Source organism: Eptesicus fuscus, chromosome 21 (genome assembly GCF_027574615.1).
Source record: "Eptesicus fuscus isolate TK198812 chromosome 21, DD_ASM_mEF_20220401, whole genome shotgun sequence".
NCBI classification, from domain to species: domain Eukaryota; kingdom Metazoa; phylum Chordata; class Mammalia; order Chiroptera; family Vespertilionidae; genus Eptesicus; species Eptesicus fuscus.
In genome coordinates, this window is record NC_072493.1 from 41,460,510 (window position 1) to 41,487,773 (window position 27,264).

General features: G+C 43.9%; 1 protein-coding gene across 2 annotated transcripts in view; it reads left to right on the forward strand.

Annotated features, from left to right (window-relative positions):
- ARHGAP35 (Rho GTPase activating protein 35) overlaps positions 1–27,264 on the forward strand; it is a 140,334-nt gene that overhangs the window by 66,403 nt on the left and 46,667 nt on the right. The window contains exons 3-4 of one of the 2 annotated variants that reach the window (XM_054710015.1): positions 6,223–6,367; positions 17,544–17,892. In XM_054710015.1, the coding sequence (XP_054565990.1) occupies positions 6,223–6,367; positions 17,544–17,692 (294 nt within the window). In that variant the 3' untranslated portion in view covers positions 17,693–17,892. Of the gene's footprint in view, positions 1–6,222; positions 6,368–17,543; positions 17,893–27,264 lie in introns of those variants that run through there. The other variant, XM_008154436.3, reaches the window with a different exon arrangement.

Consider the following 27,264-nt stretch of genomic DNA (forward strand, 5'->3'; position numbering starts at 1 on the left):
CAAGTCTGAGCATTTGTGCTTTCATAATAGACTTTGTCAGTAAGAACAAATCCACCCTCGGGTTTTCTCTTAAACTTGGGCTTTGATTTGATCAGAGACAGAAGGGGGAGCACCAGTTAACCAAGAATGCATTTGGGGCATGAGCAAATAGCTTCATTGGAGAGGTCTTTTTGAGCCCTAGCTGGTTTGTTCAGTGGGTAGAGCATCGGCCCAAGAACGGAATGGTCCCAGATTTGATTCTGGTCAAGGGCACGTGCCTCAGTTGCAGGCTCCTCCCAGCCGGGGCCCTCACGTCAATATTTCTCTCTGTCTGTCCCTTTCTCTTCCACTCTCTCTGAAAATTAATGGAAAAATATCCTTGAGTGAGGATTTAAAAAAGAAAAGGAAAGTCTTTCTGAAGCTCTGTGGGAAATGTGAGAGAATCATATCCAATCAGAACTCCGTAATGTGAATATGGAATGCAAGAAAGTGCTTTGAGTAAACCTGTAGTGACACAGTTGATGGAATCTTTTTTTTAAAAAAAATACATTTTTATTGATTTCAGAGAGGAAGGGAAAGGGAGAGGGAGAAAGAGATAGAAACATCAGTGATGAGAACGAGTCATTGATTGGCTGCCTCCTGTACGCCCCACACTGGGGATCTAACCCACAACCAGGGCATGTGCCCTGATCAGGAATCAAACTGTGACCTCCTGGTTCATAGGTCAACGCTCAACCACTGAACCACGCCAGCTGGGCAATGATGGAATCTTTCGATTTTTCTATCGTACCAGCTACAGTTAGTCCAGGGTGTGCCATCACACAACTTGGCAAACCACACGACCATGTGTGGGACCTTCTAGGACTTGACTTATATCAGTTTCACTCGGAAAAGGGAGAATTGTCCCCACTCAGAGGTCACTGTCCCTGTTCCAGACTATATTCTGTATCTGTTGTCCCTCCTTTAAAAAAAAAAAAAAAAAAGGAGCTGAAACCGGTTTGGCTCAGTGGATAGAGCGTCGGTCTGTGGACTGAAGGGTCCCAGGTTCGATTCTGGTCAAGGGCATGTACATTGGTTGCAGGCACATCCCCCGTAGCGGGGTGTGCAGGAGGCAGCTGGTCGATGTTTCTCTCTCATCGATGTTTCTAGCTCTCTATTCCTCTCCCTTCCTCTCTGTAAAAAATCAGTAAAATATATTTAAAAAAAAAAAACTTGGCTTGATTTTAAAAAAAAGAGAGAGAATCCAACAGCCTGGATTCTATTTTTTATTTCCTTTATTAGATATGTTACCAATCATTTAAAAGGCTGGGCTAGGTGGTACAACTCTAGTGACCATATTTTCTGACCCTAAAATCTGGGTAACTAATTTGACATGGAGACCAGGAGAGTATATTTGAGGTTGACTGTTTAGCATCACTACATAGCTATACCTGCTGCTCCCACAGAAGATAGAACACTCTTACCCAGTGAGGGTGACTGACCTCTCCATTGGCACCATGAGAGAGTCGTCTTTGGGCTCAATTGGTACTTATTCATCTGATACCTAGATCAGCTTTGCTTACTGTGGATATATGTCTTCTCTTACCAATTAGATTGTAAGTTCATTGAAGGCGAGAGATGACTTTAGTCCTAATATTAGCTCTGCTGCTAGTTTGCTATGTGACCTGGGCTATAATTATTAAAAAAGAAAAATGCCAAGATTCTTGCCCTCTAGAAACTTAGCCCAGTAGGAAAATGGCCGTATGTGTATATAAAGTACTATCCCTGTTTGGTGCCTCAGAGTCGTACAGGGAATTGATTATCTGTGATACAGTACTGACTGTGTGAGCAAGACCTTCTGAGCCTCACCTCTTCACATCCTAGTGAGAGCAGCACAGTGTGAGAAGAAAAACCTCTGTACCCACAGTGATAGTTCTCATCTAAACTTGAAAAGCTATCAAGAGACATTAGCCTTGTGCATTCTTGGAAACTGGTTTTGTTCAGGAAATGTGTGAAGTGCCTCCTACACATCAGGCTCTGGAACCAGGTGTTGTATAGTTTGGTAGAAGGGACCTTCTCCAGCCTGTTTATTCCTGGGCTTGAATTCTAGTCTTTTTCTTGCCCTTGTGGACATGGAGGGGCAAGCGACAGACGTCTTCATGCTCTGGCAAAGTTGGGACTTTCCTGTTAATGCTCTTTTCTCATTTCGGAAATGCCAAGAGGCCAGAGGCAAATTCCAATCCCATTTCTTTGCAGTACGCTGCCATAAACTAGTGTTCATTTCTATTTCCTTTGCCTTTGATAAGTATCAAGACTAAGAATCAGGCACAGTGTTCTTAAGGAAACTGAAGTAAAGAACAATGGACTGTCATTCACCCAAAATATATTTATCCAAAAAGACAAGGTGAGGTTGATTCAAGTGGACCCAGTCCTTTGTTTATGTCAATGGCATTTCGTCATGAAGCTCGTCCATGTAAGGGAAAGAACCGTGGGGCTTTGGCATTCATCGATCACTAGCCTCTGCATCCTGCTGAGTGCTGGGGAAGAGTCTCTCTGGGCCTGTTTTCTCATCTGTAAAATGAGGCTAATAGCCCTTACTTGAAGGCTGGTTGTGAAGTTCAGTTAATTGTGCAGAGCACCTAGCACGGTGTTCTACACATGACCACTCCTAATTAATCACTATTATTTTCCGGTTTTGACTCAGTCAGACTCTAAACTTGGAGACACAGATATGTAGATTATTCTCAGGGCTTGCTTTCCTCTGGCTAGACTCTTTTTTTCAATTCAGCCTGCTAAGTGAGTGACCCCAAAAGAAGATGGATGTCAGCATGCTGTTACTTTCTCCTCTCCAAGGACCTGCTGCTGAAAGAGCTCCAGTGACTCCTAATGAGTGGCACATGTCTGACCGGGGACTGAGACATCTGGCAGGCCACTCAGAAGAATGGCATTTCCATCTTACGTTTGCCCAGGACTCTTCAGATACCTGATGTGGTGCTTGTTGTATCAGCAGTCTGGCCCAGCTCTTGGCATGCACCACACTCTGATTTGCTTACTAGGAAGGTTTAGAATTAGTTGCACAAGAATTCCTTACCTTATTTTATAACACCCTACAGAGCCTTCATTTATTTCAGGGGTGTATGTGACAGTCCATAAATCAGAGTTTGTTTAAATGAGGGAGGGAGAGAGGAAGGGAGGGAGGGAGGGACCGATCGAGACCCATGTCACTCAGTAAGGGGAGTTGACGCTGTTAAAGCTTACTCTGTTTCTGTATTTGTAAGTTGAAGTGCTAAACTAGATCTCGAGCCTTCAAGGTGAGGGGACTATCTATGAGACGTTTGTCTCATTTTAAAGCCTTCCATCCGATGGCAGAATCTCCTTGACGGGTATGGCAGGTAGGTTGCAGCCTCTGCTTTGAATACTTACAAGCAGTTCCCATCCTTTTTAAACAGCTGGGGTTTTCTTGTTTTTTAACTTTTTGTTTATATTGGCCAAAATTGCCTTTCTGTGTATTCCTTTTCTCTCTCCCAACATGACCCTTGGAAATGGTGTAAACTCTGTTCTCTTGCCATGAGATCGTTCTATAGCTATTTGAAATAGTTGTCATAGTGCCCAGTCTTCCCTTTCTCCAAAGTCCATATTCATAAATATTGTTGATATATTTGCTCCAGGATCATTCAATCCCTTTATTTTGAAGCACACACAAGGAAAACAATGATCTAAAATATGGGAAATTTTCTAAAACCACAGAAATATAACTGAAATTTTGGCCTTTGTTAAAACAACATCTAAAGGGGGCGGGGGTGGGTAACCAAATAGGATCAAGGTAAATAAATGGACCCAGGTGTATCTCCAGCAATTCAATTCATTTCCAAGTTAATAAGACCAATTTAGGAGGGCAGATTTACTTACAAATTTGTACAACCTGTAAACTTAAAAGTAGGAGTCTCTACATAAAAGCCACTAAATTAGCTTCTAGGTCTGAGTCAACTGTTCCCTTTCCTTATCCTGCCCATTCTCATTCCTTTTGATACCCTTTATAGAGAAAACCGATCACTTCCTGTTTAGTCTGAGATTCTTTGAGGACTTCCTGTGCAAACAAGTGACAAGAAAAAAGAACAGCTGAGGATAAAATATATATGAAAGAAGGAACAAGCCCATTTCTAGGCTGCTGGCTGACATTACCTGAACTGACAACCCAAAGGGAAAGACATCCCATCTGTATTTCATACAACCTGCTACCAGCTAACTGATTCAGTATGGAGGAATGTGCATGGATCCTTAGGTCCCAGAGAAAAGCCACACACTCCACAAAGCCTGGCCCTGGCCCACTGCAATATGCCCATTCCTTGTGAGACCAGTGACATAGCCTCTCCGGTTGTGGGGAGTAGCTGCTGATATCTCCCCGTATAGACTGCCGAGGCACTCAGGCTCTGACTTCACACTTTTTACAAAGAAATAAGGAAAAACAAATTGATGATTTATGATGTATCTTTACATGAACGAACCAACCTAGACTATCTCCCTAGCATCCTCTACTTATGTGAAATGCAACATAAAAAATGTAAGCTTTAGAATCTAATAGACCTAGGTTTGAACCCTGACAGACAAGTTCTGTGACTTAGGTTAAGTGACTTAGCATCGCAGGGATAGCAACCTGCTCACAAGATGGGCGTGAGGGTGAAATGATAAGATGGAAGGGAAGTGGCTCAGCACCTAGTACACAGTAGTCGCCCAACAATGTGAGACGGGCTGAGAACTTCTATCATTACACCTGTTTGCAGCCAGATCACAATGAACCGAGCAATGTTCTCTCCATACTGTTTAGCCTATTAGCTCTAGAATCTGAATATACTAGTACAAAGAAGACTCTGGATTTCGTTGATTCTTTTTACCAATCCCAATTTGGCAGAATTTGCCTGTGAAAACTAATAGCAGCACTGTTCTTCAATAAAACTGAGACTTCCAAATTAGTTGGTCTTAAGGAATTTTTAAAATGGAACTTTTAAGAGAAGCTGCAAGAAAGCTATTTCTAATCACCATAAAACCTTCTAACCATAGTACTAGTACATAGACAATAAATTTTAATCTTATACTCGCCCCTCCTCTAATGTTAGAACAAGACAGGAAGGTGTCTTCTAACAATCTAAGTTAGCTAGAAAATTTAGCCTCCATCAATTGAATACTTACTATGCAGCAGACACTTAAGCTTAAGTTCTTTTTATGAATTATTTCACTCCAGATTCACAGCAGATATGTGGGTTTGGGTGTTAGGAACCCCATTCTACAGATGAAGCTGAGTCCTAGAAAAATTCAGTTACCTACCCAAGTCTAACTGCCAAACCTGCACTCTTGACCAGTGGGTTCATTGCGTGTTTTCAAAAGTTCTTGGGCTAGGCAGACGCTGACTGTATGGTTGGATAAAGGATTCAAGATACACTCCAATCTGGGTAACTCCTAACAGTAATGAAGACCTACTGACAGGATCTTGTGAGGCAGACCCTCCTGGGTTCGAATCCTAGCACTGTCGCTTACTAGTTGTGTCATTTAGGTATGTGACATTTTTCCTTGATAAAATGGAATGTCATGAGGTTTAAAAGGAATAATATTTGGGACTTGCTTAGTACATAGTTGCAGCTACTACTCCTACTGTGTGAGGAAGGTGACTGCTGAGAAAGAAAAGACAGAGTTACCTTATTTATCACCTTTGATGAGTTAGTTTTGCCCTTTTCAAATGCAGAAGCCATTGATACCAGGTGATGTATCTAAGGGAATTCTCACTGGGGGCTTTCTGCCTTAGCCGAATACATGTCTTATCTCTGTTCTGGAGAGAGTAAGTTATTAGTTTTCAATTCCATCTTTTATCTTTTTAAGAGTTTAGTCATCTTTGCATGTATAACATCTATTACCATTCGGGATGTTTGGAAAACTTCCTGTTTATGCCAGTGCACCCCTGATAAAGGCCATGGATAGTCATTTCATTGTTATTAAATAAACATGGCCTGCTTCTTATAAACACCTTTGTTCTGACAGTGCAGTCTCTTGCTCAAGGTGTGATTATGAGGCAGCTTGCTGGCAGCTTGTGTGCTATTTGGAGGCTTGAAAATGTAGAATTAGTGAGATGAACAAGTGGGTCTCTCTGTCCTGCTTGGAACCTTTCCAGCAGTTTCCGCACCACTCTGAGTTCTCCCCGGAAGCCTTCCTGGTGTGTAGGTGCATGATGAGACTCACTTTATTTTTCTGCTTTCTTTTCTCTTTCTTGGACAGAAACCAAAGCCTAAACCCCGGCCATCCATCACAAAGGCAACCTGGGAGAGTAACTATTTTGGGGTCCCCTTAACCACCGTCGTGACTCCAGAGAAGCCAATTCCTGTTTTTATTGAGAGATGCATTGAGTACATTGAAGCCACAGGTAAGTGTGTTACCTCGGAGCCAATTACAGCTTCCACTGTCTACACAAGATGCTTTCCAGAGGGCTAAGCCATCTAGAGATTCTGCAGTCAGCTCTCGCTTAGTGTGAGATGCGTTCTGAGAAGGAGCTGAGCAGTCCTGTCCGCTGTTGGGTTCCTCCCTCCGTCTCCATAGTTGTGAGGCTGTGGTGCCGGCTCCAGTAGAGCTTTCAGAACACGGGAGTAGTCCTGTTCTCAGGGCTGCAGTTGTGGCCGACCTAGCTGTCTTCTCTGTGTCCCCCCAGCTCCCTGTCATAGCATGCAGCCTGTCTGCCTGTCAGCTTCTTGAGGGCAGGGAAAGGGTTTTATTTCTCATTGTGTCCTCAGTACTGGACTAGACACAAATGGTAGTACATTTTGGTTTAATAAAATGAATGACTAGTAACAGTTAGAGTGCCTGAGATTCATGTTTTGAGAGATTTTAAAAAAAAATTTTTTTTAACGGAGATAAAAACAACAACACACAGCTTGGGTATCTTCTAGTCACGCAGCTACATTTCAACTCCACTGACAACTTGGTGTTATGTGAAAGCCAACTATCTTAAATTTTTTCTTCTTTGTTCTTGAAGTGACACGATTTTACCTGTGTTAAAACGTTCATTGCATGCGTTTAGAATTCCTATAACATGTCTTTGGCCTCTTTTGAAACCCCTGGAGCTTCTAGTTTCATGTTGTTTCCCTGGTTCTTCTCCTGGATGCTTTCGAAGCTGATGAGCTTTGGGGAGAAGGAGGTGCAGTAGGCACAGGATTACAGGAATTCTTGAGCATTAGTAGTTGAGCTCAAGAATATAGGCTTAAACTGATTTGAAACCAAGATGAGGATTATGGTCTCCCTCTGTGTTCTTCCTGATTCCGGTGTTATCTGTAGTGATATTAAGTATTGTGTGGTGTGGACACTCTGCCAGGCTCTGCTGATCATTTAAGCAGCATCATATTAAGTTGGGTGACTGGTTTTAATATTTCCTCAGGATGTGCAGAATCAGGGAATGTAGGTTTCAAATTAAAGCCCGCTAAAGACTTTGTCATTATTTCCAGGGTTTTCTCTGCAGCACACCAGGGTTAGGGTTGAAACAGCAAGCACTTGGCATAATCACAGCAGATCTGCAGCTTTGTTTAGTCCATTCTGTAACCAAGGCTTTTTCTAAGTGTCCATGGTTCTGTTTTTGTAATCCTCACCAGGGGATATATTTATAGGTTTTAGAGAGAGGGAGGGAGAGAAAAACATCAATGTGATAGAGAAACATTGATCGGTTGCTTCCTGTACTGGCCCTGACCGGGAATCAAACCACAACCCAGGTATGTACCATGATGGGTAATCAAAGCCTCAACTCTCCGGTTCATGGAACAACGCTCCAGCCAACTGAGCCATACTGGCCAGGGCTAGACACTGGTTTTGTATCTGTTTCTTCCTGGCACCTCTCCCTTGGGCCAGGAGGAAATCTACACAAAGCAATTCCGTGATTAAATTCTCTCTAGTTGCACCAACGTTTCACAGAGATAGTTTGTGGCATTGGAAGGAGGGGGTGGGCTCTTTTCCCTCTATTTTTTAAACTTATTTCAGATTTCTAGGAAAATTGTAAGTTGTAACAATTTGAAAGTAACTAAAAGTTCCATAAATGTTAACATTTTACCATATTCCCTGTATCATTCTTTCTCTATATATTTGTATCTTTTTTCTGAAATATTTGTTACAGATATGATGCAGCTTTACTCCTAAATACTTCAGTGGATATTTTCTAAAAAACATTTTCTTACATCACTATGTAATTTTAAAAACTAGGACATTAACACTGATGCAGTACTAACCTATCTAATCTATAGACATTTTCATTTCATTAGATCCATTAAAATGTCCTTTATAGTAAAAGATATTTTTTTTTTTTTTGGTGAGAGATTACATATAATTGTCAAGTCTCTTAAGTCTTCTTTAATCTAAAACCATTTAGTCTATCTGTTTTTAATGGCCTTGGTAGTTTTAAAGAGTACAGATCAGTTATTTTGTAGGATGTTCCTCATCGTGGGGTTTTTTAGTTTTGTTTTGTTGATGGTTCCTCATGATTAGATTCCGGGTTGTGCTTTTGGCAGAAATAGCAGGGAAGCAATGCTGTGTCCTCACTGCATCACACCACGTGGCATGTGATGTCAATTTGCCCCATCACTGGAGATGCCTACTTTGATCCCTTGATTGAGGTGGTGGTGCCTGCCGAGCTTCTCCACTGTAAAGCTACTATTGCCCCTTGGTAATGAATAAGTATTTTGTAGGGAGGTGCTTTGAGACTAAGTATCTGCTTTCTCCTAACACTTTCACCCACTAGTTTTAGGATCCATTGACGGTTCCTGCCTGAGACTGTGATCACCATAGTTCTGACTCTGTGATTCCTTCTGCACTTACTAGTTTGGATTGTCCTGTCTGGGAGAGCTTCCCTTTCTCAGGAGGAGCCTTTTGTGAGTGGCCTCCTCCAGTGGCTCACCTGTGGTAGTACCAGGTGCCGTCTAGCTTTTTTTTATACCCAGTGACAAAATTATACCTCTGCTTGCTCTTCTACTTGGGAAGCCTTTCCGGTATGAAGAGTCCTCCACCGGCCCACAGTCTGCCACCACGCTGCTGCCTCCTTAAAGCTCTGTTAGACGGCACCACTGTCCTCTCTGTCACCAAAAAGCTCGGAGCTTCAGGGACATCTGACTTAACTAATCAATTCCAAAGTCCATCGCTTCTGCTTTGTCATCGCTTAGCTCTGTCCCCTCCACTTCAGTTCCACTGCCCCACCATCACACCCCTCTCAGTCCATCCTGCGTGTGTGCCAGTTCTACTGAAAACCTCCTCTTGGCTTCTCATTGCCTACCAGCTGCCGGCCACACTCCTGACTCCTCCCTCTCATAGCCAGTGCTACCATGCCCTCATTGTCTGCCTGCCTTCACTCCCTCTGTTCCTCTCCCCTCCCTTCATCCTTCCTTTTCTCTCTTCTGCCCCACCCCCTTCTTTCTGATTCATACCACGGGGGGCATTAATTTTAGAATGGTTTTACCTGAATACAAACAATATTTTAGAAGAACATGGACCAAGCAGACTTTGTTTGTATTGCTCTGCTTTGCATATGCCCTTCGTATGTCTGAAATGTCCCACATTCCTCCTGCCTCTGAAACTTGTCCTCACTCTTCAAGACTCCCCCACCCCAGCAGCACTTTGATGTCATCTTTCTGGTAGTTCTTCTCAGGCACTTCCACTCCCCGAGAACAGGATTCTCTGTCCTCCTGTCTCCCTAGAGCCTGGCACCCAGTATACATTCATTGTTGATTGAGTGAGTGGGTTTTAATCTGGAATATCTGAATTCTGTTGTTTTCTTCTTTGCCTTTTTGAGTTTTAGTCATGTATTTCCCTTCATTGGCATTAGTTTGTACTTTTATAGAATTTTAAGGAGAAAATTCAACCTAGTATCTATGAGCTTAGTCTGCATTTTCCAGGGTGGTCCTTGTGTACTCCATTTCCTAAAAGAACTTTTTCCTATTTATATAATTAAAATATGTTCATTTGTAGAAATTCAACAAAAGAATATGAAAAAGAATTTAAAGATTAATTGATCTTCATTTAGTGAAAACCTCTGTTAATGGTTTGATATATTTCCTTATAATCTTATTTCTCTGCATATGTGTATGTATTACTTTTACATAATTCAAAATATGCCATGTGATAGTTCTCAAAATTTTTTTTTCTTTTTTAAAAATATTTTTAATTGATTTTCTACAGAGAGGAAGGGAGAGGGATAGAGAGTTAGAAACATCGATGAGAGAGAAACATCGATCAGCTGCCTCCTGCACACTCCCTACTAGGTATGTGCCCTTGACCGGAATCGAACCTGGGACCCTTCAGTCCGAAGGCCTACGCTCTATCCACTGAGCCAAACCGGTTAGGGCTCTCAAAATTTTTAAAGCATAACTTAGATGAGGCAAAAGAATCCTGAATTCACCCACCAGCTTACCTACTCCTGTTTTCTGCAGAAAAAGAATTTAGTAACCAAGGTTGAGTTGGAGAACCATTTTTTGATAACCACTTCTTTTTATTTTTATTACTTTTTCTGATTTTAGAGAGAGAAAGGGAAGGAGAGACAGAGAGAAATATCAATTGGCTGTCTCTTGCTCCCACCCTGACCGGGGATCCAACCCACAACCTAGGTATGCGCCCTGACCAGGAGTCGAACTGGCTACCTCATGGTGTAATGGATGACGCTCCAACCAACTGAACCACACCAGCCAGGGCAAGAACAACTGCTTTTTAAACCAGACAAAACACGACTTTTTTATTGTTGTAAATCCTCACCCAAGGGCATTTTTCCATTGATTTTTAGAGTGAGAGGGAGGGAAACAGAAACATTGATGTGAGAAAGATACATTGATTGGTTGCCTTCCTCATGTGCCCCTGGGGCCAGGAATGAACCTGCAATCCTGCAAGGTACGTGCCCTTGACCGGAAATTGAACCCATGACACTTCAGTGTGTGGACTGACGCTCTACCACTGAGCAACACTGGCCAGGGCTGCAAACATGACTTTTAATTGCTGCATCTTGTTCCATTAAATGGCTATGTCACAGATCATTTAAACCATTCCCCTGTTGTTGGGCCCATGTAGCATTTTTTCCCTGGTGGTCTTAACATAACTAAACAGATTAGCTAGGGAGGCATTTTAGATTAGTGATACAGAGCTTCAGATCTAGGTAGACTGGGGTTAGAATCTTTGTTCTGCCATTTGCTCACCTGTAAACGGAGCATGACAGACCTGCCTCCCAGGGCTGCTGTGAGGGTGCAGGAAAACTTGTCTGTGAGGCGCAGGAGTGAGTGCTCAGTGTGTGCTAGTCATTGCTCTAAGCTTCACCCTCCAGGCATTTGGTCTTCCTTCCTGTTGCTGGTCAGACTTTACCATTAAATGTAAATATCCATGACTCTCTCTTTCCTCCCCAACTTTCAAATTTGAAAATTGTAAAGTCTATAGAAAAGTTGTAAGAGCCCTAGCTTGTTTGGCCTAGTGGATAGAGCATCAGCCTGTGGACTGAAGGGTCCTGGTTCGATTCTGGTCAAGGACACGTGCCCAGGTTGCGGGCTTGACCCCCAATAGGGAGCTGTGCAGGAGGCAGCCGATCAATGATTCTCTCTCATCATTGATGTTTCTATCTCTCTCTCTCCCTCTTTCTCTCTGAAATCAATAAAAATATGTATTTAAAAAAATTGTAAGAGTCATACAACAATAACCCAGTACTCACAAGTAGACATTTTTTACATTTCTCCTTACTTGCCTAATTTTTGTAGTTGTTGAACCATTTGAAAGTAAGCTACAGGCTCTATGTGTCACTTCACTCCTAAAAATCTCAGCATAGGTCCCTAAACTTAAGGACTTTCTCCTCCATAACTGCAATATTATCACCTTTAAGAATATTAATATTGCCCTGGCCGGTGTGGCTCATTTGGTTGGAGCGTTGTCCCATGCACCGAAAGGTCGAGGGTTTGATTCCCAGTCAGGACACATAACTAGATTGCAGATTCTCGATCCCTGGTAAGGATGCATACAGGCGGCAACGATTAATATTTCTCTCTCACATCAATGGTTCTCTCTTTCTCCCTTCCTCTTTCTAAAATCAATAATATATCCTTGGATGAGGATTTTTTAAAAGGAGAGATGTTTGTTGGCGATACAGATTATTTGTCTCATCTCTTTAAAAAAAAGAATATTAGCATTAATTCAATATTATTTTTTTAATATATTTTTTACTTATTTCAGAAAGGAAGGGAGAGGGAGAGAGAGATAGAAACATCAATGATGAGGGAAAATCATTGATCAGCTGCTTTCTGCACACCACCTACTGGGGATCAAGCCCGCAACCCACGCCCTTGACTGGAATCGAACCCAGGACCCTTCCATCCATAGGCTGATACTCTATCCACTGAGCCAAACCAGCTAGGGCAATTCAGTATTATCTATACTAATGATAGCCTAGGTGGTTGTCACGCCCTCACACTGTGATGCCCTCATGCCATCACAAGGAGGCTGCATGCGCAGCGGGCGTGCACGGGTAGGCAGGGCCTTGGGGTCCCATGGCTGCGTGCGCCACGGAGGTGGGACCCCCGGCTCTGGCCTACCTCTCTGGGGCAGTCCACCGAGGAGCCCCAGGGTCCCGGATCTCGTGTGATTTCGTGCGCCGTTAACTTGTCTATACAATAAAAGCCTAAGCGACCTTTACGGCAGAACAACCAGAATGACCGGTCGCTATGATGCGCACTGACCACCAGGTGGCAGACGCTCGACGCAGGAGCTTCCCCCTGGTGGTCAGTGCGCTCCCACAGGGGGAGCGCCACTCAGCGAGAAGCCAGGCTCATGGCTGGCGAGCGCAGCGGCGGTGGCGGGAGCCGTCTCTGCGGCAGCGAGCCAAGCAGTAAGGAGCAGCAAGCAGGCGGGCAGTAAGGAGCGAGGGATCCTGGATTGCAAGAGGGATGTCTGACTGCCAGCTATCCCCTGAGGGGTCCTGGACTGTGAGAGGGTGCAGGCCCAGCTGAGAAGCCCCCCCTCCCCCATGCATGAATTTTGTGTACCAGGCCTCTAGTCTATACTAATAATCTATACTAATAAAAGTGTAATGTGCTAATTAGACCGGGAGACCTTCCAGACGTCCTTCCAGACAAAGCCATGTGGCGGGGCCAAGGCAGAGGCGGTTAGGGGCAATCAGGCCAGGAGGGGAGGGCAGTTGGGGGCGAGCAGGCCGGCGGGAGGGGCAGTTGGGGGCGAGCAGGCCGGCAGGGGGGGGGCAGTTGGGAGCGAGCAGGCTGGCAGGCAGGTGAGCAGTTAGGAGCCAGCGGTCCAGGATTGCGAGAGGGATGTCCCCCGAGGGGTCCAAGATTGGAGAGGGTGCAGGCCGAGCTGAGGGACAACCCCTAGGAGCCAATCAATATTCACAGTGTGTTTGGCTATTGCTTCCTCGTCTCTTAGAGTCCAGAGCAGTTCTATCTGCCCTTTTAAAAAAAAAAAAAATAAGAGTCTAGACAGTTGTCTTTTAAAATGTCCCTTTGTGTGGTGTGCTGTCTATGCCTCTCCATCATCCACAGCCCCTTCTGACACCACCCATAGCCACTTCATCAGGTGGCTCCTGTCTGAGCAAAGGGCTGGGACGAATGACACAGTGTCCCTCCCTAGACAGAGCACACCTGTGCGCTGGGCGTGGAGGCACTATGGGATTTCATTGAATGATTGAATAAATTATGGATTAGGTTTTTTTCCCAGCCCCTACTTACACTGAACTTGTACTTTTTTTAGGGAAAGTCTGTGCTGCCACCTGACCTTCCCATCCCATCTCTCCCTCTTATTCTTGGTAGAACTTGCCATTGATCCCATGGTAGTTCAGGCAGCCCCTTCTGGCCAATTGGAAATGATACTCCAAATGAAACTTGTTTGCCAGGCCTACCCCAAGCAGTTCAAAGTCAAAAGTCCTGTGCCTCTTTTTGTGTTTGTCTCATACAGCTTGTCACTTGCTTGTCCTGGCAAATGACATATTGCATCATCACTTTCAAGAGCAGTGCTTGGGGGTTTACACTCCTGCAGGTGGTGGTGGGAAAGAAACGCCCCCTCTCCTTTTGTGCCTCAGGGCCTGCATTGCTACCCACCTGCCTCTTCCTACCAGTGTCACAGCCAGCAAGTGGCACATAGAAAACAAAACAAACCAAAACCTTGTGGTGGAGAGGGAGTGGCATGACCATTATGATTTGAACAACTTGAACTATTCCATCACATTACAAATGTTTTTTCTAATTACAAGAGCAGTATATGTGCTCACTATTAAAAATTGAATCATCATAAATATCCATAGATGTTTTATAGGTATATAACAGAAAATGGAAGTCCCTTATCATCCCAGTCTCCAGACGTAATATGCAGTAACAATTGGAATATTTTTTTCTGATAGTACTGCCACCACCACCCCAAAAATGTTTAAAAACATGAAATTGTGTACATACTCTCCTGCAGCTTATTTTCTGTTTGACTTAACACTGTACCTTGGGCATCATTTTTAAATTTCATCTCTCAGTCAGCTGCATTCTAATCTTTGATCTGAGAAGAGGACAGAATTTGGTGTCAGAGGAAGAGAAGCTTTGTTTGCAGGCAACTCCTAGGTCCAGGGTGGCCCATGGCAGGCTTCTGTGACTGCCGTACCCCGCCCCATAGTTTGTGAGTCAGTTGCTAACTCCTCCTAAACAGGTGACAAGAAAAGGACCACTGCCTTGTTGTCTGAAAGTTTGCAGCTCCTGTGCTCTCCTGCCAGGACTACATCGGAGCGCTCCCCATATTCTGAGGTTAGCCCAGAACCTTGTGGGTGAAGATTGCCTCTGGGTTGCACCTGTCTTTTTCCCTGAGCTTTTGGACCAGTTTATATATCCTTGTTTCGTATTTCCTAAAATTGGAATGTGTTCAAGAAATGGCCAGTAGGTAGAACAGCTTCCAGATTGATTTGCAGATGCTTTTAGCCCCAGCCCAGGTATAGCCTCAGTGCCTGCTGTGCTAATCGGGTATTAGATTTTACTCTCGCAGCTCCGGTTACATGGGAGGGCTGGAAGAGGGCATGTAGCTACTGCAGCTGCTCTGGGGTCACCACTGGGAGGGGTTTGCTGGGGATCAGATAGACTACATTCCTGGCTAGAATGCTTTTTCTTCCAGTTTTCACCCACATGGAGAAGTGGTCAGGGCCATGGAGTCACTGCTGCCTTCTATAGCAGGGTGAGTCCTGAGAGAATTTTGGCCCCGATAATCTAAGCTCTCTGTGCATGGCAGGAAGTAGGAATATCCAGTTCGGTCCAGAGTTTCTCTCACCAGAGTTGGGGGGAGTACTTACTTTTAGAGCCTGCTCACAGTCCTGAGAAGAATTTCTCAGGATAAATACACTGCCTTCCCACCTCACTGTGGTCACAACACTAAGGATTCAAATCCCCCAGGTCTCTGGACCAACTTTGAGTCAAGGCTTTTTTCCCACGGTTGGGGAAATATTCTTGTCCACCAGTGGAGAAACCCCCTGAGGCAGCTCCAGTGTCACCCTCTCCCTCCCAGGAGGGCTAGTACCCTGCAGGCCAGTGCCTAGTGCCTGCTCATCGGGGCTCTGCCGCATATATTCCCCAGGCCCAGGCCGCACTTGTCAGCCATTGAACTAAAACAGCATTCCCTGGGAGTGATTCCTTTGAATAATGTGAGGCGGAACCTCCTCTCCCTCTTTCTGTGATTTAAAAAAAAACACCTTTTCCTGTTAGTAGTGGGAGGAGGCAGGGCAAGAGGGGCAGTCCTTTTCTTAGTTGCTTTGCTTACCGAGTCGTGGCCAATCCCCAGCACCTCTAGCAAGTACTGCAGAGGCCTGAGAAAGCAGTTGTTCCCAGGCAGAAGCAGTTTCATTTGGGCATAAGGCCCCTACTTCTCCATCTCAACTTATAATGTATTCAGACCATATCATAGAAATAACTATAGACCACAGTTTTGTTAGTGCATCTTAATTTCAGTTAGTCCCTGTGGAATGGAAAATTCCCTGTAGTCAAGGAAGCCCAGCAGCTGATTAAAACAATAATGCCAAAGATGGCCTTCGTCACGTTGACTCTCCTATTTTCTATTTCTGACACGTTTATTGTGTGCTTGCTATGGCCCAGGCACTTGACATAAGTGCTCTCATTTCACTAGAGATTCTGTTGCTCTAAGATACCAGATGTGGTGGGAAGCTGGCCCTTGGGAAGGGATCAGGGTACATCACTGTGGGGAGGATCTTGGTGTCGTCAAAGTGCAGGGTTAGCCTGGCTAGACAGAATGTGGCCGCACTTACGTTCTCTTCCCACTCTTAGGAGGAAACCTTCACAAAACCTGGTGACAGAACCAGGGCTCAGTCTTCGGGGCATCGCAGCACCTACATGGGCACAATTACAATATTACAATTGACATTCACTATTTTTAAAGCCCTTTGCTGGGGGGCATAAGATTGAGCCACACAACCCTGCCTTGGGGTTTCGGTGCCTGCACTTAGCGGCCTGCGTAATGAATGCAAGAGGGGCCTTTTTATACTTGCCTTTCTTGAGGGGCAGCAGAATCAGGTCAAGTTTGACTCTCATCTCTGGTTGAGTGAGAAAATGCAGGGTAATGCACAAAATGGTTGTAGACAGAAACTTCCTGATAAGTCACTTATTAGGTCTAAAAATATTTAGCTTATCATCTTCTTATTGGAGGAGTAATAGAGTTTATTCATTCTACAGATATTTATTGAATATGTATATTAACCTTTTGCACTCGGATTCGAGTGTGACTCGACACGGTTAGCTTAGAATAAAGGAATCGAGAAAAAAGCAAGCGAGTGCAAAGGGTTAAGCATCTACTATATGCTAGGCACTGTGTTGAACTAAAGTTTGCCCCCATAAGGTCCAGGGATGGTGGAGATAGACATAATCATACAAATGAATAACAAATTCAGGCAAAAAAACATTACTGGATTTTAAAATCACTGGGGCCCGGCCAGTGTGGGTCAGTGGTTGAGCATCAACCTATGAACCAGGAAGTCATGGTTCAATTCCAGGTCAGGGCACATGCCCTGGTTTTGGGCTTGATCCCTGATGGGGGTGTGCAGGAGGCAGCCAATCAGTGATTCTCATCATTAATGTTTCTGTCTCTCTCTCCCTATCCCTTCCTCTTTCTGAAATCAATAAAAACATATTAAAGCCCTAGCTAGTTTGGCTCAGTGGATGGAGCATTGGCCTGTGGACTGAAGAGTCCTGGGTTCGATTCCAGTCAAGGGCACATGCCCAGGTTGCGGGCACAATCCACAGTAGGGAGCATGCAGGAGGCAGCCGATCAGTGTTTCTCTCTCATCATTGATGTTTGTTTGTTTTTTTTCTCTCTCTCTCTCTCCCCTTTCCCTTCCTCTCTGAAATCAATAAAAATATGTTTTTAAAAAACATTAAAAATGAAATTAAAATAAAATCACTGGGGAATGGAATGACTGACAAAGAGGACCAAGTGACGATCTGGGGCAGTTAGAACCTCACTGCTGCTCCTGGGAATATGAAAGGGTATATAAACTGACCTTGGAAATTTCTTTGATCGTTTATTAAAGATAAAACATACACTTACTATTCCACTCATAGGTATTAGTCCAAAAGAAATGAAGACATGTTCAGCTGTTTTCAGCAGCTTTGTTCATGAAATCCCAAACTGGAAACCACCCATCCACAGGTTAGTAAATGAGCTGGCCCATTCATCCACTGGAATACTACTCAGGGGCCAAAAGAAATAAATTCCTGCTACATGCAGCAACATGTTTGAATCTCAAATCATTTAAATCTGTGCGTGATAGAAGCCAGATACAAAAGACTGCAAGTTATGATTCCAGTTATACCCAACTCTGGAAAATGCAAACTAATCTATAGTGACAGCAGGCAGATCCGCCTAGGAGCTAGGAGTGCAAGAATGGACTACAAAGGGACATGGACAACCTTTTGGGGTGATGGAAATGTTTTGTATCTTGGTTGTGGTGATGATTTCACTCCTATATTCATATTTCAAAATTATTAAATTATATACTTATTTAAATACGTTTATTGTATATAAATTATGCCTCAGTAGTTGATTTTTAAAAAGTAAAAAAAAAAAAATCGCTATGAAATGGCTTTCAGGGAACATGATAGTTACATGGTTTCAGAATATCAACCAACACATTCATTACTAGTTATAAAAGGGAATGGCCCCAGCTGGTTTGCCTCAGTGGGTAGAGTGTCGGCCCTCAGACTAAAAGGGTCCCAGTTTGATTCCGGTCAAGGGCACATACCTCGATTGTAGGCCCTTGGGGAGGCAACCAATCGATGTGTCTCTCTCACATCGATGTTTCTCTCTGTGTCTCTCCTCCTCTCTTCTACTCTCTCTAACAATCAATGGGAAAATATCCTTGGGTAAGGATTAACAAAAAAAAAGGGGAGGGTGTACTTTTATAATGGAGAGATCTGGAGTTTACTACCTTAAAGTCATTAGCCCTGGCACCCCCACTAGCAGTTCAGGCTGACATTGTGTGCCTCCTTGCCTAAAATACTTAATCTGAATCTTATAAGGAAAAATCAGAAAAATCTAGAATGTGACACATTTTACAAGACAGCTGGCCTAGACTCAAAATAAAAGTCAGGAACATGGGGGGAAAAAAGTTTGGGGGCCTAATGCAACTTCTATGTTTATAGCATGAACCTGTTTCTCATTTAGATAGCCAGGTGTTAAGTCCGTGAGCTTTGGGGTCACCCTGATATCCTGACTTTCTCATGCAGTAGCTGGCCTTAAACTGTCTCAGCTTCATTTTCCTGTTCCTTCAAATTGGGAACAAAAATAATAGCTCTTTCAAAAGAATTCTTTAGAATTAAATGAACTCCTATTTCTAATGTTCTTAGCGTAATGTCTGTTCCATAGTAAGCACCCAGTCAGTGTTAGCCATCATTTGGTGGCTCCTATCACTGACTTGCTAAGGCTGCAGAAATCCAAATAGGGCATTTTTCCCAACCAGTAATGAGTGAGATTGGACAATGTCTGTAGGACAATGTCTGTCGTTTTAAAAAACTTCTCATTGAAGTTGTAGCATCATTAAGAAAAGTATACTTAGCCCTGGCCAGTTGGCCCAGTTGGTTGAAATGTCCTCCAGTGCACCAGGCAGGTTCAATTCCTGGTTAGGGTACAAACCTAGGTTTTGGGTTTGATCCCTTGTCGGAGCCTGTACAAGAGGCAACCAATCGATGTTTCTCTCTCGCATAGATGTTTCTCTCTCATGTAAATGTTTCTCTCTCCCTCTCTAAAAATTAATAAAAGCATATCCTCAGGTGAGGATTTAAAAAGGAAAAAAGTAAAGTATACTCATCATGAGTACAGCTCAGTGAATAGCCACAAATAGAACACACTTGTATATCAGGACCCAGATCAAGAAACAGATGACCAGCCCCACATGTCCCTGCCTCCCTGCCCCGGACTCCTCTTACCAGGCATAACCATGATCCTACTTTCTGAGAGTTACAGAATGGTTTGCTCCTTTTGTTCTTTGAAAATGGACTCAGACCAAATGCAGTTTTGGTCTGGCTTCTTTTACTTAGCATTATGTCTGGTTCATCTGTGGTTCATTCCATAAATTTTTTTAAAATATATTTTTATTATTTCAGAGAGGAAGGGAGAGGGAGAGGGAGAGACAGGAACATCAACGATGAGAGAGAATCATTGATCAGCTGCCTCCTGCATGTCCCCCACTGGGGATCGAGCCTGCAACCCAGGCACATGCCCTGATTGGGAATTGAACCGGGACCTCCTGGTTCATAGGTCGAAGCCCAACCACTGAGCACGCGGGCCGGGCTTATTCCATAAATTTATCCATGGTTGTGTGTGGTTGTAGATCGTTCATTCTCATTGCTGTATACTATTCCAATGCGTGAAGAACCCACAATTTATTCATTCTAACTCTTCATGGAAATTTGGGCACTTTCCATTTTGGCACTATTATGAATAGTGCTGCTATGAACATTCTTATACATGAATTTTGATGCATTTGTGGGCACTCATATGCTTCAGATATATAACCAGGAGGAGACACTTCGTGTGGGTGTTGTTGTTTTTTTCAATCCGCACCCCAGGATATGTTTTTATTGATTTTAAAGGGGGTGGGTAGCGGGAGGAACATCAGTGCAAGAGAAAAGCATTGATCGGTTGCCTCTTGTATGTGCTCTGACCCAAATCGAACCCAAAACGTTCTGGCGCACTGGACGACACTCCAACCTACTGAGCCACCAAGCCAGAGTGGAATGAGACAGTTTTTAATAATTAATTTTTAATACGTTTTTGTTGATTTTAGAGAGATAGAAAATCAATGAGAAAGAAACATCAATGAGAAAGAAACATCGATCGGCTGTCCCTGCATGCCCCCTACTGGGGATGGATTGAGCCTACAACTCAGGCATGTGCCCTGACCAGGAATGGAACCAGGGACCTCTTGGTTCATGGGTCCATGCTCAACCACTGAGCCACACAGGCCGGACTTAATGATTAATTTTAGCATGTTGAACATGATCGTTTAAAAGATGTCTTGAAGCACATATCAGTCCCTGAGGCGCAATAATCTACGAGGCTGAGAGCTAAACCAGTAAGGGGATCTCTGCTAGCTATTTGTGGCTTTGTGTTTGCTATCTTTAGATAAGGGGGCTCTTGGCAAGGGGTGGGTACACAGAGCTGTCTCACCCATTTTTTGAGCAGCTGGGTTTTTCCCATTTGCAAAGTATGCCTGGCTGGAATGATCGTGAATCCTTCCAGGACCTCGTCGTATAGCTCTTTTCTTTGCTGGGGCTCTCCCTGTGGTTTCAAGTTGAGACTGTGGTTAGCACAGATCTTGATAACTCCATGGTTTTGACTTGCCCAGCCACCAAAGGGCATTGCTCTCTGATTAACTTTTGACCATTCGTAGCACAGATAAGTTGGTGGTGTTACTGACACCTACCAGTGAGACTCCAAAATGAAAGGTTAAGCCCTGCGGGCCTTTGGAGGGGAGGGGAAATGAGGCCGAGTCCAGAAGCTGGCTCTTACTCCTGTATCTCTGAGGGTGATCTCAAAGCCCTGCAGCCATGACTTCAGGCTGTGGCTGTAGATCAGCTTGTCTGCGTTGTTTGCAGGTCAGAGGTGGCCCTCGGCTCCTCTGCAAATGGAAGCCCTCTGCAAAAATGGCCTTTGACAGAACACTTAGAGCGGTGACCTTCCTTCTGGTTTAGCTCATTTGCCTGGGTAAACGAGCAGAGTGCTTTCTGCGTGGCAGATTTAAATTTCACCACTAATTGAGGGTAACATCTTTAGGGAAAAATGCTCGCCATTAGATCTGAGGCCTTTGGGAGACAGCCAGGCAACAAACACATCAGGGCAGATGACAGCAGGAGGTGGAGATGGGGAGAGTACAGAGTGCAAGTGTTATTGGTAACGTGGGACGGGCCTCCGAGGAGCCAAGTGAGGACTTTTGCCCCGTGCCTATGGAGGCCGGGTGCCTGTGCACGCACATATTACATATGTTTTGGTGGCCTGCCACTTATTTTCTTGCCACTGAATAATCTATTCAGGATGAACCTGGAGCCAAACCGCCTGGGTTCAGATCTTCGCTCTGCTGCTTCTGAACAAATGTGTAACCTCTCCGTGACTCAGTTTCCTTGACTGTAAAATGAAAATAAAGGTAGTGCTTTGAGCCATTGAGATGATTCAGTATGTTAAAGACCTTATGATGGTACTTAGGTTATAAGTGATCAGTTAGCTTTTGCTGCTCTTACCATTATTGGCACTGTCTCCGGTGCATCTTCCATTCTAGTTGGGCCTCTCAACTTGCTGGGCCCCCATCTGCCAAGCCCTCCTGACCACTGGGCTTTGTCCTCCTCCCTGTGCAGAGGCCTGAGCTCTCCTTCAAGGTCCAGCCCAGGCTTCTCCCTTCGGGAGAGTGACTCACACTCCCCTTCCTGAGTTCCTGCGGGGCCTGTAGCAGGGTGGGTCAAGCATGGACTCTGGAACCAGTGACCTTCCATTTAAAATCCCAGCTCTGCTGCTTCTCTCAGCTAAACTGCTTCCTCTGTAAAACACAGCTGCTGGTGACAGCCACCTTGTTAGCACCAGCACTTTGAGATTGAACGAGACCGTGGGCCTGATTATGCCGGCACATAGTAAACACTCAGAAAAGGGGAGGGAGCTTGTTATTTCCAGGTGAAATTTTCAGTATTAATATCTTGCTTGTCCTCTGATTATCTCATGAGTTGGTTTTGAATCCCTGTTTAGACAGGTCACTCCTTACTGTCAGAGATCTTTGTTTCCTGTTGTTTTAGATTTTCTCCAGGCCTGCTCAGCCTGTGATGAAGACTTGGGAATGTTTTTTTTCCACAAAGCTACCTCCATTTTACCTCCCTCTTTAGATAAGTAGTCCTTTGTGCATTTATTTCTCTGCCTAGTTCCAGAGGGCAGAGGGCTGGAGGGCCTAGAACCTTGAGGATACTGTCATTTATTCAGCACATAGATATTGAGTGTCAAGTCAAATATAAAGAATCTCAGTAGATGCCCTGGTCAGTGTTGTTCAGTGATTAGAGTGTCAACCCATGCACCAAAGGGTCACAGGTTCGATTCCTAGTTAAGGTCACGTATCTAGGTTGCAGATTTGATCCTCAATCGGGCATGTGCAGGAGGCAACCAATCGATGTATCTCCTCACATTGGTGTTTCTCTCTCTTCCTCCCCCCCTCCCCCTTCTGCTCTCTCTAAAAAGTAATGGAAAAAATACCCTGGGGTGAGGATTAACAAAACAAAAAGGAAGAATCTCAGTGATCACTGTTCTGGAGGAATAAATGAAGCAGGATAGTGGATACAAAATGTCTGGGGTGTTAAGTTTTAGATAAGAGAGCTGGAAGCCTGAAGGAAATGAGAGAGGGAACCATGCCATTTCCTGGGGAAGAACTTTCCAGACAGAGAACAGAACAGTGAGTGTAAAATTCCTGAGACTAGAACATTCTTGGTAAAACCTTGTCTTTTAAGAAGAAGCCAATGAAGGGTTATGAATGGAGGGACAGTATTTGGCCATTGTGTGGAAGACAGTCTTGACGCTTGAGGACTTGAATGCCCTTGATCTAGCTGCCTTTTTGCAAATCTTCCTCCATTCTGCCCTTCGTTTCTCTGGATATATACCCAGTTTCCCATATTGTTGGCATGGGTTTACCTAGACCGTTGGTTTGGAACTGAAAGGATGGAGGGGTATAAATCAGCGTGGTGGGCAGATGAGCCAAAACTGGGAGAATGCCAAAAAACGGTAAGCAGGGTGTCAGCTCCCAGTCCTGGCTGGCCTTTCAAGCCTCATCTTTCTTTTGTAATCCTCACCCGAACATATGTGTGTGTTTTTTGTTTTTGTTTTTAAATATATTTTATTGATTTTTTTTTACAGAGAGGAAGGGAGAGGGATAGAGAGCTAGAAACATCGATGAGAGAGAAACATCGATCACCTGCCTCTTGCACACCCCCTACTGGGAATGTGCCCGCAACCAAGGTACATGCCCTTGACTGGAATCGAACCTGGGACCTTTCAGTCCACATGCCGACGCTCTATCCACTGAGCCAAACAGGTTTCGGCTCGAACATATGTTTTTATTGATATTTAGAGTGAGAGAAAGTGGGAGGAGAGAGAAACATCTATATGAGAGAGAAACATTGGTTAGTTGCCCTCCCGCACGTGCCCTGATCAGGGGATTGAACCCGAAATCTATATATATGCCCTGACTGGAAATGGAACCCACATCCTTTTGGTGTACAGGACGTTCCAACTAACTGAGCCACCCGGCCAGGGCAAACCTCATCTTTCTTTATACTTTCAGCTTCATGCCTCCCTGTCTTTGCTCATCACTGTTCTTACTGCCTTACATGTAGTTTCCCCATCTCACCTGACAAATCCTTCACTGTTTAAAAATAAATGAAATCTTTATTGATTTTAGAGAGAGAGGAAGGAAGAGGGATAGAGATATATAGAAACATCTATGAGAGAGAAACACATCCATCAGCTGACTCCTTTCTAGGGATCCAGCCAGCAACCTGGGCACATTTGATTCCTGACTAGGAATCAAACCAGTAACCTCTGGGTTCATGGGGTTGTTGCACAACCACTAAGTGAAACCAGCTGGGAGGTTTCCCACGGTTGACATGCCTCTACTATAGCATTTTTTCTCTTTCATTGGGGTTAAATGAGGTCATAAGGGTGGGGCCATGATCTGATAGAATTAGTGTCCTTTTAAGAACAGCTCTCACCAGAAACCACATTGGCCAGCACCTTGATTTTGGACTTTTCAGCCTCTAGAAATTTGAGAAAATAAATTTCTGTTGTTCAAGCCACCCAGTGTATGCTATTTTGTCATGGCAACCCCAGCAAATAAATACAGATGGCAAGGTGACTGTTGTGGGCATCAGAACTGAGATCCTTAAAGGGGGGTATGAGCCTTTCTGCATTTATGTGTCCCCATGGGACCTGGCTCTTCAGATACCTCATTCAGGTATCTTTGTGTTCACATGACCAGAACAGAACAATTGGGTCAGTAGGAATGGGAATTGAGGCAACAGAGTCAAAAGGACTGAGACTGGTGGAAGAAGACGTGGAAGACTAACACTTGAGAATCCTGGTCTAAAAAGATACGATCACTCTTTTGTGTAGTGCCTGGCTCTCAGGTGGTTTATTTGTTTGAAATGTAAGATGACGGGTATCAGGCAATTCAGTCCCACTTTTTCAAACAGAGATGCAAGGCCTTGTGATTTCACCCCAGTTTACGTTCTTTCACTCTTGACTAGAAAACCTTTGGCTATTTAAATTTGGTGGCCTCCCAAAAGTTTTTTGTGTGTGTGTTTGTGTGTTTTAAAAAACAACAAACACAATTTGTCTTTTCACGTAAGCTGCAATTTGGTTGAAATAAGACCTTTGTAATATGTAGTACAGAGCTCCTGATAACTGGAACTACAATCAGTGTTTCTGTTTTGTGATCTATTTTTTGTGTTTCAAAAGCCACAACAGAAAAACTCTTTCTTCTGTTGTGGTTGTCAGGAGCCAGCATTTGGGCTATGGCAGCAAGAGAGTCTTTTGTAGAAACTTAAACTCTAAGGAGGTATTTCACTTCCTGGGCTGGGCTTGGGCTCTCCACATATTCTTCCTATTACCGGTGAAGGGAGTGAAGGACCTCAAATCTTAATTCAAAACTTTTCTGAGCCTTGAAAAATGTGGGTTACATATTTGTTGGTGGTGTTTTAATATCACTAGGTCTAGAGGGGGAAAATAAAGTGGGAATACCTAGCCTGAATTGAACTAAATACAGCAATTCTTGATTCTAAGAAGCCCCTTGGTTCTAAGTGGCCCCCATCTTGGTGATAACCGCTACTGGGGAAAGGGTTGTGGGCAGCACAGTAAGTGTAGGTATTAATAATCAGCCTAGTTTGGAAAAATGGGCTGAGATGTACATCATCGGATGGAAGGAATGTGGTGGTAGCTGTTTTAACAACAATAATGATGAGGATAATTAACATTTAGGAGGCCTCGTCCTAAGCTCTTGATAAGCATGATTTTCATTCCGTCCTCACCGTGAGAGGCAGAGCGCCGGAGGAGTCGTCCCGTGCCCACACACAGCTAGCCTTTCAACTGCCTTCTTGGCAGCAATTATGGAAGGCCAACAATATCGTTCTAATCTGAATATCGCTACTTCATATTTCCTGTATTTGGGGAAAGGAAGCTTTAGCTTCAGTAATCTTTGAAGGGAAGGACTTACGCAGCATTTAAATAATATAAGCAAGAAACCCCTTAAGCCATTTAAGAAAAAAACGCGTGTCTTTTTTACAAAATGGAAATTGCTGTATTATTGACATACTTTTCTTCTTGAAAGATATAAAGAAGAAAGTAAAAAGAAGCCTTAATCCTGCCACCCAGTTATAAGCATTGTTTAACAAGTGAGAGAATTCAGCAAAGCTGTGAAGAACAATCAATCCACTGGGGTCAGTCTGCTTGGATGCCAGTTCTGCAGCCTCATTAGCTCTGTGTTATTGGGCAAGTTACTTATTCTAGCTAAGCCTCGGTTTCCTCATCTGTTAAAAGGGGTGATGACAAAAACATATATTGACATGTCTGTATGTCCTCCTAGATTTAACCAACTACTTCTTTCTCATTGATTTTTTTTTTTTTTTTTTTTTTAGAGAGAGAGAGAGAGAGAGTGGAAGGGAGAGAGAAAAACATTGATGTGAGAGAGATACATCGATTGCCTGCCTTCCGCATGCACCCTGACCAGGGCCAGGGATCGAGCCTGTATGTGCCCTTGACTGGAATCGATTGCAGGATCTTTCGTTCCGCAGATGGACACTGTATCCACTGAGCCAAACCAGCTAGGGCTGTGGTCGGCAAACTGCGGCTCGCAAGCCACATGCGGCTCTTTGGCCCCTTGAGTGTGGCTCTTCCACAAAATACCACAGCCTGGGCGAGTCTATTTTGAAGAAGTGGCGTTAGAAGAAGTTTAAGTTTAAAAAATTTGGCTCTCTTGCCGAAACCGGTTTGGCTCAGTGGATAGAGCATCGGCCTGCGGACTCAAAGGTCCCAGGTTCGATTCCGGTCAAGGGCATGTACCTTGGTTGCGGGCACATCCCCAGTAGGGGGTGTGCAAGAGGCAGCTGATCGATGTTTCTCTCTCATCCATGTTTCTAACTCTCTATCCCTCTCTCTTCCTCTCTGTAAAAAATCAATAAAATATATTTAAAAAAAAAAATTTTGGCTCTCAAAAGAAATTTCAATCATCGTACTGTTGATATTTGACTCTGTTGACTAATGAGTTTGCCGACCACTGGGCTAGGGCAACCAACTACTAAGCATTTGAAAAATACTTGCTCTCAGCAAACTAATTGCAAATGATTCTTAGCTATTCTTAAAGCAGATCTTCTAACATTGCTAGTCAGATGGTACTGTCCTTTCATCTTTTTTTAAAAGTCTATTTTGAACTATTAAATGTGTGGCTAAGCTATTAGATGATTACACATCCAAATAGGCTTTCTCAGTTATTCCCATTTGTGAAGTTGGGCATGATGACCATTTGTGGTGGCACAGTGATTGATGCAGGCACCTGAACATCTGACTCAGGCAATGAGGATGTTAATGAGCATCTTCAGTAGTCCAGAAGACAATGTATGGACATAATCCTTGCCCTTCGAAGTTAGGACATGAGAATAGGGGAATAGGTATAGGAGGAAGGATTTGCCTGTGTTCAAACGAGACCGAGAACAGAGTCATTTTCTCTCTCATATCCTTAATTTCTTTTTTATTGATTTTAAAAGAGAA